The following is a 12156-nucleotide window of genomic DNA, read 5'->3' on the forward strand; positions in this document are numbered from 1 at the left end:
TAAGCCAAAGCGGTGAAAAAGTCTAATCAAATTTCATTGGTACTTAACGGAGGGAAGGAGGGTCAGGAGGGGGATGGGAGACAGAGAGGGGCAGAAATTCGGAATGAAAGCGCAATTAAAAAAAGAAGAAGAAAGGAATGAAGAAGGGAGAAGAGACACGAAAAGAAGAAATGTCAAGTATCGTAAATTGTATCGATATCGTTAAATGGTTAGCGATCGGTAAAAAAGATCGAACAGAAAAGTAAAGGCGCGCGCGGCCGAACGAGGAAGAAAGCATGGTGGAGAGCGAGCGTGCGAGGAAGAAACCGAGGAAGTAACGCGTGAGTTACGTCACGCGCGTTCCGTGAAACTCTAGCCAGGATTGGTCAAACGAGCGGGTTTGTTTGCGAGCCAACCTATCATAGAGCTCGTTAGACGGGAAGGATGTTTGTACGGTCGCCTGGAGGCGCAGCCATGTTGGGAACATTAGAAGGGAACCAACACCACAACCAGAAAGACGGGAACATCTAGGTTCGGCAGCGGCGTGTCTTAACACCTTAACACCACCACCATGGCTGACCCGGAAAAACAGCCCGAACAACCAAAGGCTGGCCAGCAGAAGCTGATCATCGGTAAGCGAGTCGTGCATGTACCTTAAATATCGTGTCGCGTTTAGTTTGCCGGTATGATAATCAACTAGAACGAGAGCGTGTTGGTTTCTGCGACGATCGTCCGCATGTAATAATGGCGTCTATGAGAGCAGCAGACGTTCAGCCATGTGGCATGCGTCCGGCAAGCCGGTTATCATTCCTCTTTGCTTTATCTACATTTTCTCCAATTTTTTCCATAGAAGATCATCGAATTTCCAATACGTTTATTTCTCTTTCGTCCCTTCCCACTCCCTCTCTCTAGAGTTATTCCCTCCTTCTCTCTCTCTCTCTTTCCGAAACGGAATAGCTCACACGCGCTTATCGAACATCGAGTTCTACGAAATTTCTCTTCAATTTAAATATGATGAAAAAAAAAAAAAAAACGGAAGAGAATAGAAACGTGTAGATTAGAATGCGTGCATTTCTTTCTTTTTCTTTCCGTTTTCTTGTTTTTCTTTACTCCATCTTCGTTTCGTTATCCCTCTTTATTTCACCCTGCGATTTACGTTTACATCATAACCTTAACCCGTGTATCGAACAAATAAAATATATAATCTATAATTCGTGGTTACATTGTAGTTACGTCATAGTTACAAGCAGTAGTAATTTCTGGAAATTTCCCTACTGCCTTTCCCGTACGTTTTCAACGTGTTTTTCGTAAATCGACCTAAACACTAGTTGGGTTACGTAAGTTTCGGTATACCTATTCGTTAAATGTTCGCTTCCGTTCGAACGATTCGTTTTCGGAACGGACTTGAGCGCGCTGCCGTCGTCAGCTTCCACTTTAGATTGGCTTCGCGGAAATTTATTTTCTTCGAATGGAAAACGAAATAGGAGCGAAACTGCATTTTCAGTTGAAGTTCAGAAACATCGGGTCTTTACAGATCGCTGCTCCTTTCCATTTAGAACTGGATATTCTCGTTCGTTGATACGATTCGAAGGAAAATTGAAATGTTAACGGGCAAAAGTCCAAGAAACTGTTACCCAAGCGAATTCCAAAATTTCAGCGTATTGTTTACCCGGCTGCGAACGATCGGTAACGCGGGCTGTTTGCTATATAAACATGGAATTATCCTAAGAATAATTGGCTTTTGATCACGAACACATCGCAACAGTTAGTAAATATAAATATTTCTCACGAATGGTAAACTAAATACTTGTTGCAAAGAGGATACAAGCTAAACAATATACGTGCCTTGATTTTACAATTAGATCAGTGGTGCGTTTATTCAGAGCGGACGAGGCATTTTTAATATATCACCGTTTGTTTTTGGTTTTCACGCTGTCGTTTTATCAATTCCGATATTTAGCCGTACCGTCTGCTCCGGTTTCTATCTTTTCGAACAAATCGAATCGCCGGATTCTCGAGAAATGGCTTAATTGATTTGTTTATCGAGAATGCATTTATCGACTAATGCGACGCATAAGGTTATGCGTGCTAGATATCTAATTAGTACTATTTTGTTTTTGTTGGGTTTCAGCTAACAAAGTGACCGGGACTGTAAAGTGGTTCAACGTGAAGAGTGGGTACGGATTCATCAACAGGTTAGTAGCAACGATTTACCGTTTTTCATTTGTTTTTTTTATCTTTTCGATCGATCGAGATAGATCGTATCGAGAAGATCTGGATTTCCAAATTTCGACCGAACTCGGAATGGTTGGCGAAGCTTTCCTAACGCGGGTTCGTTCTCAAGCTCGATCCGAACGTTCTAACATTGGCAAAATAGACGCTTGCTTCGACACGTGCATCGCCAAATCACATTCGTTCGTCCACGGTTCCTCCTTTATCTTTGGCTATTTCTAGCATTTTCCTATCCGCATCCCCACCTTAGTCCATGGCACTCCACCCCACTCTATGCTATTTCTTTTCTAGTTCCTTTTCATTCTCTTCCTTTCCCTTCTTCGCGCCACTATACATATACCATATACACATGTGTGTACGCGTGTATGTATAAGTAGCTATCGGATGCGCTATGCCTTTGCACAGTGGCCAAAGCATCGTTCGTTTTCGCGCAGCACAACGATTTTCGTTGCAACGCGAGTTTACCGTAGGTCAGAGAAAAGTAAATAGTCGGACATTTTTTTTTCGGGAGAAAGTTGTCGCAATCGAATTACCACCGTTCATTCGCACCTTTGTTCGCGCCGTTTGCGCGTATTCAATGGTATCGTTTCAAGTACACGGTGGTAGAGAAAACGATTGTCTGGACATCCATTGGATCGCACATGGAAATACTTTCCATTTGGTCCATGTTCCCAGACGCACAACAAATTTTCGTCGAATCGCAGACAAACTCGTCTCCTCTTCGATAATTCGATCGTTTAACGATTCGTTTGATTTGTTTTAGGAACGACACCAAGGAGGATGTATTTGTTCATCAAGTGAGTAGTACATTTATTTTGGTAGTAGTTGAAAGGAACGAGCTACGAGATTGGATTTCGAATATGCGAATCGCTGATCACGATGATAATTTTCTGCACTTATAGTCAGCCATCGTGAAGAACAACCCAAGGAAGGCTGTGCGCAGTGTCGGCGACGGTGAAGTGGTCGAATTTGACGTGGTAATAGGTGAGAAGGGTCATGAAGCGGCCAACGTTACCGGTCCATCCGGGGAAGCAGTAAAAGGTTCGCCTTATGCTGCCGACAGGCGACGTGGGTATCGCGGAGGTCATTGGTACATCAGTCAAAGACGTGGAAACACTCGACCTCAACGTAGACCTCGAGAAGGTCAAGACGGTTACGAAACCGGTGAGTAAAAGGCGGATAATGTTGTCTTTTGTTGTCGAGTTTCAAATGGAATGGATGAAGGTAGGATAAACGTGTTTGCTCACTGTTGGATCCAGGTGAGGGTAAGACCGGGGACGAAGCGAATGTCGGCGAGGGAGGCGGTCAGCAACGACGTTACAGGGTTCGACGACAATACGATGGCTACTATCGTGGATCGCGCCGTTCTGGTCCATCGGCGCAACAACAAGGAGATAACACCGGCGACGGTGGCGAACAAGGTGGCGAGACTGGCGGGGACGGAGGCGTGCCACGTGGTGGCGGTCGTGGACGCGGAGGACCCTCTCGTCGTTACTTCCGTCGTAATTTCCGCGGGGGAAGAGGTGGCGGACCTCCGCGTCGTCCTCGTAGCCAGGACGGCCAAGTAAAAGTCCGTAACGATTACCTTCTCATCTAATCTGTTTTTCTAGCGACTTTTGCGATATCGAACCTATCCTTCGGTCTTTGCTTTCTATCGCTCCATTTAGCGTGAAATTATCATTGTTTCTCGTTAATCGTTTCTTAACTCCTCTAGTCTACTCGATCTAGCTCTCACTCACTCTATCGTCGTATATTTCGAACCTCAATTACCGGAGAATCGGCCCAGGAATAACGCGACGCCACGGAAATCATTGTCTAGTGTTTCACTCAGCTTAGTAACTCGATAATCCTGCATGGTAGATTCCGTTATCGATTCGATAAAAACCTTTTGATTTCCCTATTAGATATCTCGTGAAAAATTCGTGGTAGATTTAGAGTCATTCTATGTACCACGAAAACCATTCGATGCGCTATCGTCATCGTTCTCTTGAAGTATACACCAAGAATTATTTTCAGTTGTAACTTTCTCCTATACGATGTTTCGTTTATCGATTCGTTATTTCGAATCGACTTTAAAAAGCGATAACTCGAGTATGAACGGTTATATGGATCGATTAGAAAGCTAGTCCGGAGATTTTGCATTGTTCGTTTTCAAATCTTCAGTTCTTCTTTGTACGATACACTTGTAAATACTCGCATCGTAATCAACGGATCGCACATATTACGTGTTTCTTCTGTTCCTACGTTGCACTCCCATTTCTTTTTTATCCTATTCTAAGTTTGGTCGTTTGTACATTTGTTCAATTTCTTTTCTTTAACTCTCTACTTATTTATTCATCTATATATCTGTCTATTAATCTATCCATCCATCCATCTATCCAATCCATCCATCCATCCATCCATCCATCCATCCATTCGTCATTCATTTGTTTATTTATGTCTATGTATGTATGTACATATATATATATGTGTGTGTGTTTATATACATTATATTTGCACACACACGCACAAGCGCGCGCACACACGCACACATACACACACACACTCTCTTTCGTTAGTTTCCTGTCGTATTGTTATCACGGCGATCACAGAAATCGTGACTGTTCGGTCCGTTGACGAATCTTTGGCGTAGCGCTTAGCACACACTATTGCACGTATCTTTTTGTACTCTTTTCAGTCGGAGCAGAAGTCGGATGCACCTAAAGATAAGGATGCACCTGTCGCTGTCCCTGCTCCACAGGTAACGTGGCTTTATTTTTCTCTGATCCTTGCTTCGTATCCTTCCGCTTGTACATCCATCGCTCTACGTTTTCCTATGCTGGAACTATTCTCGACTTACCATTTATACACTTCTTTCTTTCTTTCTTTCTGCACTTTACACCTTGGGATCAGTTTCTCCCGGTATCTCGTTAGTCTTGATCCTTTTCAGCGTGGACATCCTGTTTCCGCGCCTTGATGCTTTTCATCGCTCTCTCGTGTCGTACATCTTTTTTATCGTAAAATTACTTCCGTTTTGCCGCCTGTTTTGCGAATCAGCAAAGCATGGCTTCTAATTCAAATATAAACGATCGTTGAACTTTGTCCGTTTGACTTGCAGGAAAGTCAGCCGGTTCAGAACACCACCACCGAAAGCACCGCTTAACCAAGAGTAATGGTACCACTACAACAAAAACACTCCTTTTAATATATAACACCAACACCCGTTATACACCGAAGCAACAGCAACGACAACAGCAACCGCAGCAGCAACAATATAACATAACAAATGAAAAAAGATAAAAAAAAAAAGCGAAACAAAAAAAGCAAGAAATGGAAGGAAATTGCGGAACATCGCTCCACACTCTCCCCGGCAGAAAAAGAAGAATAAGAAGCGTGTCCGATATGCTGCCGGAATTAGTTGATAGAATACGCTGGAAAGCCTCGTCGCGAAGAAGAAACACGATCCACGACATGTATCGACTACGAGCGAACAAACTCTCGAGTTGGACTTACCGCCGTACGACCACTGTTTTTCTTTATATTTCTGTGAAAATTTACAGATTTTCGATTGTGTAAATCTGTCACTCGTCGAAATTCAAAAGATTCTAAGAAAAAGCGATCGGAAGAGACGCGGAAAAAAAACGTAACCCGTGAATGACGGTTTTATTCCGCGAACTGGGACGAAACGGCGGTAAGTCGTGTATTTTGGAGTATTTCGTCCGACGACGGCGGTGAAAATGATAAAGAAAATGCGCGATTGTAACGCAACGAATTTCGTTCTGCGTCAAGTTACGAAAGTTAGGTAATCTCGATCGTGGAAGAAACAACGAAGAGAGAGAAGAGAAGAAACACGGTGATGGGCTACACAATACGAATTCGAATAGGCGAAAGTGGTATTTTTGTTCTTGTTTTTGCGTATTTATTGTTTCATACGTTTTAATTTTTCTTCAACGAAACGCATTCGATCGTTTTACGCATATATATATGTCTTTGAGTTTAACGCGATGCTCGCAGAGTTTTTCTCTTGTCCGTGTACATGTAATCGGTAAATGCGCGCGCGCGCCCCTGAAATCATAGGAATACGTTACTACGCGCGCTTACCTGTCATTGTGCCAGCCAGCTTAATCGTTTCAGTTTCTCTCGAAATTACTCCGTTCTTTTTTTTCCCCCCCTTCATTGAAACGCAATGTTCGATTCGTTTCGAAAACCAGTCGTCCGTCGTGTCGCTTTTGTCTCTTCGGTCCTCGTTGGTTCGTGGCTTATATGCTTTGCAAAATCGCAACGAGAAGATTCGTTCGATGATCAGCGACTAAATGCAATTATAAATCTCATAGAATTTTCTGTCTGATCGCGTAATTTAGTGACGCGAAACAAATTGGCGCGGTACCTTTTACGATCGCTTGTATCAAATGACGCGATCGATGCCCCAGGAGGGCACGAAACGTATTATCCGACGATAAGCAACGAGATGTCACGCGTAAGGCGTTAACCGAGAATCCGATCAATTTTTGCCGTAATTTTCGGTGTAACGATAACGTTCGATCATGATGAAAGAACTTTGCCGTCGTTGCTCGAACGTATCGATCCTCGGAGATATCGGAAATTTCCTCTCGATTGACAATGCAAACCTGCGGTTTGTCAGTGAGTAAATGAGCGAGCGAGTGAATGCGCGAACGAGTGAGATAGAGAAAGAAAGAGAGAGAGAGAGAGAGAGAGAGAGAGAGAGAGAGAGAGAGAGAGAGAGAGAGAGATAGGTAGATAGAGAGAGAGAGAGAGAGAGAGAAAGAAAGAGAGAGAGAGAATAAGAGAGGACGAAAGATTTATACACTTTTGCATGAAAACGGAACAATTTTTTAAATTTTAGTTTGTAGTTCTATCGTCGGAAAATAAAATGTACAATTTTCTTTCCAAACGCTTCGAAGTTGAGCGCGCAAATTCGTTGCATCAGATTTTATTTCATTTCAAGCGAACAAGATATCTTTTGGTTTTTTTGTCTCTGTCTCAATCTGTGTCTGTGTCGTCATCACAATCTTTATGGTCGCTATCGTCCTATCGTAAGGCTATTTTGCGATCTTCGGTAAAACGGCTTGTGCGTTAGTCACCTCGAGTGCTTTTTGCAATAGAGCCTGGAACGGTGAAACACGATCGGGAGAAAAGAGCGACGAGGTGAAGACAGAGTGGAGAGTGTGTGTGCGTGCATGCGTACAAATATAGCGTAAAATGAGGAATAACAACTGCTGATCCTCATGTTCCTCCGCGGTCGATTGAAATGAAAGCGGGAACAGGGAAGATAGTAGTGCGTCGATTCGTCGTCGATTCGTCGTCGAATGCGCGCTGCTTGACGTTTCGCGTTTTTTTGTACGCGATCCATACAGAAGGATGTGTTGCCGCGGGACGCGAGCTAGCGACGAGGAAGAGGAGACGAAGAGCGTGAAAGAAAATAAGGTAAACGACTCCTAGACGCAGAACGTTGTAATTGTATGCGGAAAAAAGGACGATGCATGTGTTGGAAGTGAATATCGGAATTAAAAAAGAAATAGAAGCAAAGAGAAAAAAGAGGAGTCGTGCGCGGACCAGTATGCTAGCAGGCAACGTAACGTCGAACTTGAACCGCGTTTGAAGTGAACGGCGAGCACGGAGCGCGCACGGTCGCGCACGGTCGCGCACGGTCGCGAACGGTGATCCCTCGAATTGTAACGTCGGCGCGTTCGCGTTTCGAAGGCCTGTGGAAATGCGTCGAGTAGGAATCGTACTCGGCGCTCTCGATACTCTCGTATCGTTCCCCCTAGCGCGGCGCGTGTCTTTAAAATCGCGCTCGTTTCTCGACGAGGAACGAGAACGAGAAGGTCGCGCGTCACGATTCGCGTACCACTCGCTGCGACAGTCAATTAGTTTTAATTCAGCTTTTCGCGAGGAGCGATCTCAATGATGAGAGAGTCGTCCCGGATCGCGCGGGACGGAACGGATGATGAAAAAAGAAAGGAGCGAAAGAAAGGGGAGAATCGAGAGAACGCTCCCGTGTCTCGAAGAAGAGAGAGGGTAGTCATCTAATTACACGTAAAGGAGGAGACGTAAATCTTGCCGGTCGCGACACGGATGCGCCGCGTTTGCCGCGCGCGTCCCACGTGTCGCCGCTCGATCGAAACCACCCCGGCGATCCATCCTGCTCTCCTCGTCCTTGCCCCTTACCTTCATCTTTACCTTTCCCATTATCCCTGTCTTCGCTTTCACCTTTACCTTTGTCCTTATCCTCGCATCTCTATCCTTACCCTTACCCTTATCCTTACCCTTACCCTTACCCTTTCCTTATCCGGTTTCCAATCCGCATCTTTCATATTCTCATTTCCTCGAACCCCCAGTGAATTTTGTACCGAAATGCGAAACTTTGAAAAGCTACTTTCATATACGGAATTTAATTTTTTCACGAAACATGTGCATTATAAAAAATAAATGCCAAAAAAATCGCAAAACTCACGAACCGAAGGTGAAGTTTCTTACGTTTGCAACGAGCTCACTTTCTTCTCCCTTTTCCCCGATCCTTTCGCGTGCGATTTCAGCAAAAGAAGTTGCGCTCCTTAACGTTTTAACATTTTTATTCGAACGACCTTGGAGATGAGAGAAAGCTGCCTGGAACGAGCGTACGACGGTCGTTCGATTTCCTGTTGATCTCGGAATCGGTCGGCCCCGGTGATTCACTCACGGAAAGCGATCGGGAAGGAATCGGGCCGATAGACGTTGCCTTCGTCCGCCATACAGGCACTGGCTGCGATTTCGGCCAGATGCGTGTCCTTGTGAGGGGGTACAGCCACTCTGTGAAATTTGCTCGCTGCCTCGAAGAACGCCTTCGACGCTCTCTCGGGTTGTTCCTCTTCCATCGCGGCGAATCCCTCGGCGTACAGGTGCTCGCACTCGCGCACCCGTTCCATCGGTTCTCGCAGGTTGATTCTTCGTCGACAGGACGAACATTCGATGGATCTGTTGGGATCTCGGGGTCGCGGGTGTAGCTTGGAGCATCCCTCGGTCGGACACCTGCGATCGAAAACCAATTCTCTCTCCCTCGCTCGCTCTCACTTTCTGCCTCGCGTTGCGAATGCAGGCGCGAATACGCGGTACTATACGTCGAAGAAACAAGTTCACACCTCAGTCTGACCATGTCGTTGGTCAAGGTCTCGAAGCGTGGCCAATCTTCGCGGCAAGCGGTACACTCGCAACGAAACCAGTATCTCGCGGCGAGAGTTCTCCGTCGATCCTCCAGGCTTCGTTTGGTGAAAATCGGCCCGTAGTTTTCAGCCACCGCGTCTCCGGGTCGGAGACTGCGAATCGCCCGAATCACGATAGATCGACCGACGAAGTATCTGTGGCAAGAGAGAGGACGATTTATCGAGTTTGAGCTACGTGCGTAGCTATACGATGAACGGTCGGTCGGTCGGTCGGTATAGCTGAAGCTGTAGGGTACCTGGTTACCGCGGGATAACAGTCGTGATTGAAGCGTGCAACGGTCGGATAGATGGCCACCCCGATGTAAAGGGGTCTGCTACCGCGGAACCGATGTTCGTTTCCGAGTCGCGTCTCGAACACCTCGTGAGCGTTGAACTGCAGCAGCTGAAGATGTTTCAGCAGCAGGCCGGCCACCGCGATTTCTCGATCGTTGGGCGTCTCTGAAACGCGAACAGCACGCTGCTGAAATTCCGCCGATCGATCGCGACACGGTCCGAGCTCAAGTACCTCCGTCTCTCGTCACCGTCTCGAAAAAGCCGACTCTCTGCAAACACTTGAGAAGAAACGCCGCCATCAGCGATCTCTCGAAAAAATCCTTGGCCGTTCTGTGTTTCTCGTGCGTAACGAGATCGTACACCCGCAGATCGACCGCGTCTCCTTCGACGAGTTTCTCTCGCTCCGTTCCACGAGGGACTTCCTCCGCGGGTTGCTCGCGTCTCGAATCACGCAGTTTCTTCCTTCTCGAACGACGTTTCGCCGACTTGCTAAGTTTCGCCTGTGCTTGCGTGCACGATCGTGCGACCTGTTCCTTCTCGTTGGAACTTAACGCGCGGCAAATCTCGATGCAGCCGGACAGTCCGCTCTGAGTGGTCATTCGCAGAGCGAGCATGCTCAAAACGCTCATACCCGAACCTGACGAAACGACAGAAGCGGTTGCCTCTCGGTGCGAAACACGGCCTATATGGACTATTTCGAGAATCGCTCGTTCTATACTACCTATCAGTAGCGCGAGAACTTTGCACTCGTATTTATGGTAGCTGGCCATCGCGGCGTCTCTGCACTCTCTGCCGCAGAAGGCGACGCTGCTGCAGTCCGGACAACCTATCGGTGCTACGAATCTGAAAGGACGACGGGACGGGATCCGTAGGAAGTTGCCGCGATATGGAGCGTATGCGGCGGAATCGAGCCGTTACTCACCTCGAGAAACAATGTTGACAATGCGTACCGAAGAATTCCGGCAGCAGAGTAGCCGCGAACGGCGCCTCCACGACCAACCTGTCCCCCGGTTCGATCGGTTCGGCGGCGATCGCTCGTTTGCCCGCGTTCTCCGTCTCCTCGATGTCGAGCAGGGTGGAGGCGCCCGGCAGCCGCGGATTCTCGTCGCCGGCCAATCGGGCCGCAGCTGCGAGCGAATCGAAAGCGAACCTAACGAAAAACGTGCGTTTCTCCGTCGCGTCGTCTTTTCGCGACATTCTTTCGATCGACGGAGCAAACGTACGTTCTTCCCCGTTGGCGACAGCCACGAATCGCGACTCACCTACCTTTATCTCGCGACGGTGTTCTCGCGGGCAACAGCTTCTTTCCGTTCGCCCGTACGAACGTCTCGCACGCCTTCTTCGTCCGAGCAAACGTCGCCCTGAAACAGCACTTTTCCTTTCAGCCGGGTTTCTGTCTTGCGCCTCGTCGTCTCGACTCGTCCAGGCTCACCGTAACTCGTCGGGCAGATCGCCGTCCATTTCCTCGACGAAACTTAAATCACGAAGGGCGAGCTCGTGCTCGTTGCAGGCGAGAAACGTTTCGGCTCTGGCTAGGAACGCGAGCGGTAGTCCGAGACCTCGATCGACCGTGCGGCATTTTCCTGAAACGGGACAAGGGGGAAACGAGAGAGCGAGCGAGAGAGGAAGGAAGTCGATCGGACGATCGATCGACGGATGGATCGTCGCCAGTCTACTCGCAAAGAGAGAAACAAACCTGGAAGGGGAGCGCGAAGAACGGCTTGACCGAAGAGCAACAGAGCTTTCCGTCGATCGGCCGCGGCCGCGGCCTCGAATCCCTCGAGCCTCCTCGCTCTGGACACGTTGGCGTCTTTGCCGCGGTACAGAATCTCCGTTCGGTTTAACGTTTCCAACACCGTGTCCTTCACCTTGGCATCGGTGAAGATGGCTCGAATCCTTTGCTCGTCGCTGGTCAGCCGTCCGAAAACCTGGCAGATCCACCGCTCTCCGGCGACTCGCGTCACGTTTTCGCTGAAATCTCGGAAGAATCCCTTCTTTCCGGATCTGAGAGTCTCCAGCGAGCACAGATCCCTGTAGGATGGATCCGCTCGCGCCTCGTCGATCGCGTTAACTCGCTGCATTTCCGACTCGCTTGAATCACCGTGAACGCTCGCGCTCGAAAGCGGGGAATTTCGGCAGAATTTCGGCAGAATTTCAGCAGATTCGGTAGAGATAGCACGTATACGAGCGAAAAAAGCGGCAAGATCGGGTCGCGAACGATCCAGGAGAACGAATGGCGAACGTAGCTTCGTTGTAGCCGTTGCGACCCTTTCGCCAACCGGTCGAATAATTTTAGACAAAGTCGACCTTGCTATTTCCGTCTCGAATTCTCGCGCGAGTGCGCCGCGCTTCTGCCAGCGTGTCTCCGTCGGCGTCTATCGCGGCTGCCGCCGCCGCCGCCGCCGCCACCACCGCCGCTGTTGCACCATCTTGCGCGTCCTCCTCACCTTCTCGTTGCTACCAGAAATCGAAA

At 47.9% G+C, this 12156-nt stretch overlaps 2 protein-coding genes across 7 annotated transcripts; one reads left to right on the top strand and one right to left on the bottom strand.

The window, feature by feature from the left end:
- Positions 1–451: 451 nt before the first annotated feature.
- yps (Y-box binding protein ypsilon schachtel) lies at positions 452–8668 on the top strand. Of its 3 annotated transcripts, XR_011174488.1 has the most exons (8): positions 452–611; positions 2111–2174; positions 2975–3008; positions 3114–3375; positions 3471–3781; positions 4889–4951; positions 5309–6944; positions 6989–8668. XR_011174488.1 is itself a non-coding variant. In XM_069123526.1 (7 exons), the coding sequence occupies exons 1-7, from the start codon at positions 551–553 to the stop codon at positions 5351–5353; spliced, it is 840 nt and encodes a 279-aa protein (XP_068979627.1). In that variant the 5' UTR covers positions 452–550; the 3' UTR covers positions 5354–8668. The 3 variants fall into 3 exon arrangements, 2 of the variants coding, with proteins under 2 accessions (XP_068979627.1, XP_068979628.1); XM_069123526.1 differs by having other exon boundaries at positions 5309–8668; XM_069123527.1 differs by lacking the exon at positions 4889–4951 and having other exon boundaries at positions 5309–8668.
- LOC138184978 (SET and MYND domain-containing protein DDB_G0273589) lies at positions 7624–12112 on the bottom strand. 4 transcript variants are annotated; one of them, XM_069123517.1, is made up of 9 exons: positions 11380–12112; positions 11116–11266; positions 10950–11044; positions 10606–10810; positions 10405–10526; positions 9916–10320; positions 9647–9848; positions 9330–9545; positions 7624–9219 (listed from the first exon to the last, which is right to left on the bottom strand). In XM_069123517.1, exons 1-9 carry the CDS (start codon positions 11762–11764, stop codon positions 8883–8885), a joined length of 2118 nt encoding a protein of 705 aa, XP_068979618.1. In that variant the 5' UTR covers positions 11765–12112; the 3' UTR covers positions 7624–8882. The 4 variants fall into 4 exon arrangements, with proteins under 4 accessions (XP_068979618.1, XP_068979616.1, XP_068979617.1 ...); XM_069123515.1 differs by having other exon boundaries at positions 7624–9545; XM_069123516.1 differs by having other exon boundaries at positions 9916–10526.
- Between the last annotated feature and the right edge of the window lie 44 nt (positions 12113–12156).

Source organism: Bombus flavifrons, chromosome 11 (assembly GCF_040668555.2).
Source record: "Bombus flavifrons isolate JBK064 chromosome 11, iyBomFlav1_principal, whole genome shotgun sequence".
In the NCBI taxonomy this organism is placed as follows: Eukaryota; Metazoa; Arthropoda; class Insecta; order Hymenoptera; family Apidae; genus Bombus; species Bombus flavifrons.

What these genes read in the sequence shown, in the direction of transcription:
- yps (XM_069123526.1), top strand. Translation starts at nt 551, where the DNA reads ATGGCTGACCCGGAAAAACAGCCCGAACAACCAAAGGCTGGCCAGCAG. An exon ending in CCAGCAGAAGCTGATCATCG is followed by an intron (nt 612 to 2,110) that starts GTAAGCGAGTCG and finishes GTTGGGTTTCAG; the next exon opens with CTAACAAAGTGACCGGGACT. An exon ending in AGGATGTATTTGTTCATCAA is followed by an intron (nt 3,009 to 3,113) that starts GTGAGTAGTACA and finishes CTGCACTTATAG; the next exon opens with TCAGCCATCGTGAAGAACAA.
- LOC138184978 (XM_069123514.1), bottom strand. Translation starts at nt 11,764, where the DNA reads ATGCAGCGAGTTAACGCGATCGACGAGGCGCGAGCGGATCCATCCTAC. An exon ending in GATCTGCCCGACGAGTTACG is followed by an intron (nt 11,045 to 11,115) that starts GTGAGCCTGGAC and finishes GTGCTGTTTCAG; the next exon opens with GGCGACGTTTGCTCGGACGA. An exon ending in TGTCAACATTGTTTCTCGAG is followed by an intron (nt 10,527 to 10,605) that starts GTGAGTAACGGC and finishes TCGTCCTTTCAG; the next exon opens with ATTCGTAGCACCGATAGGTT.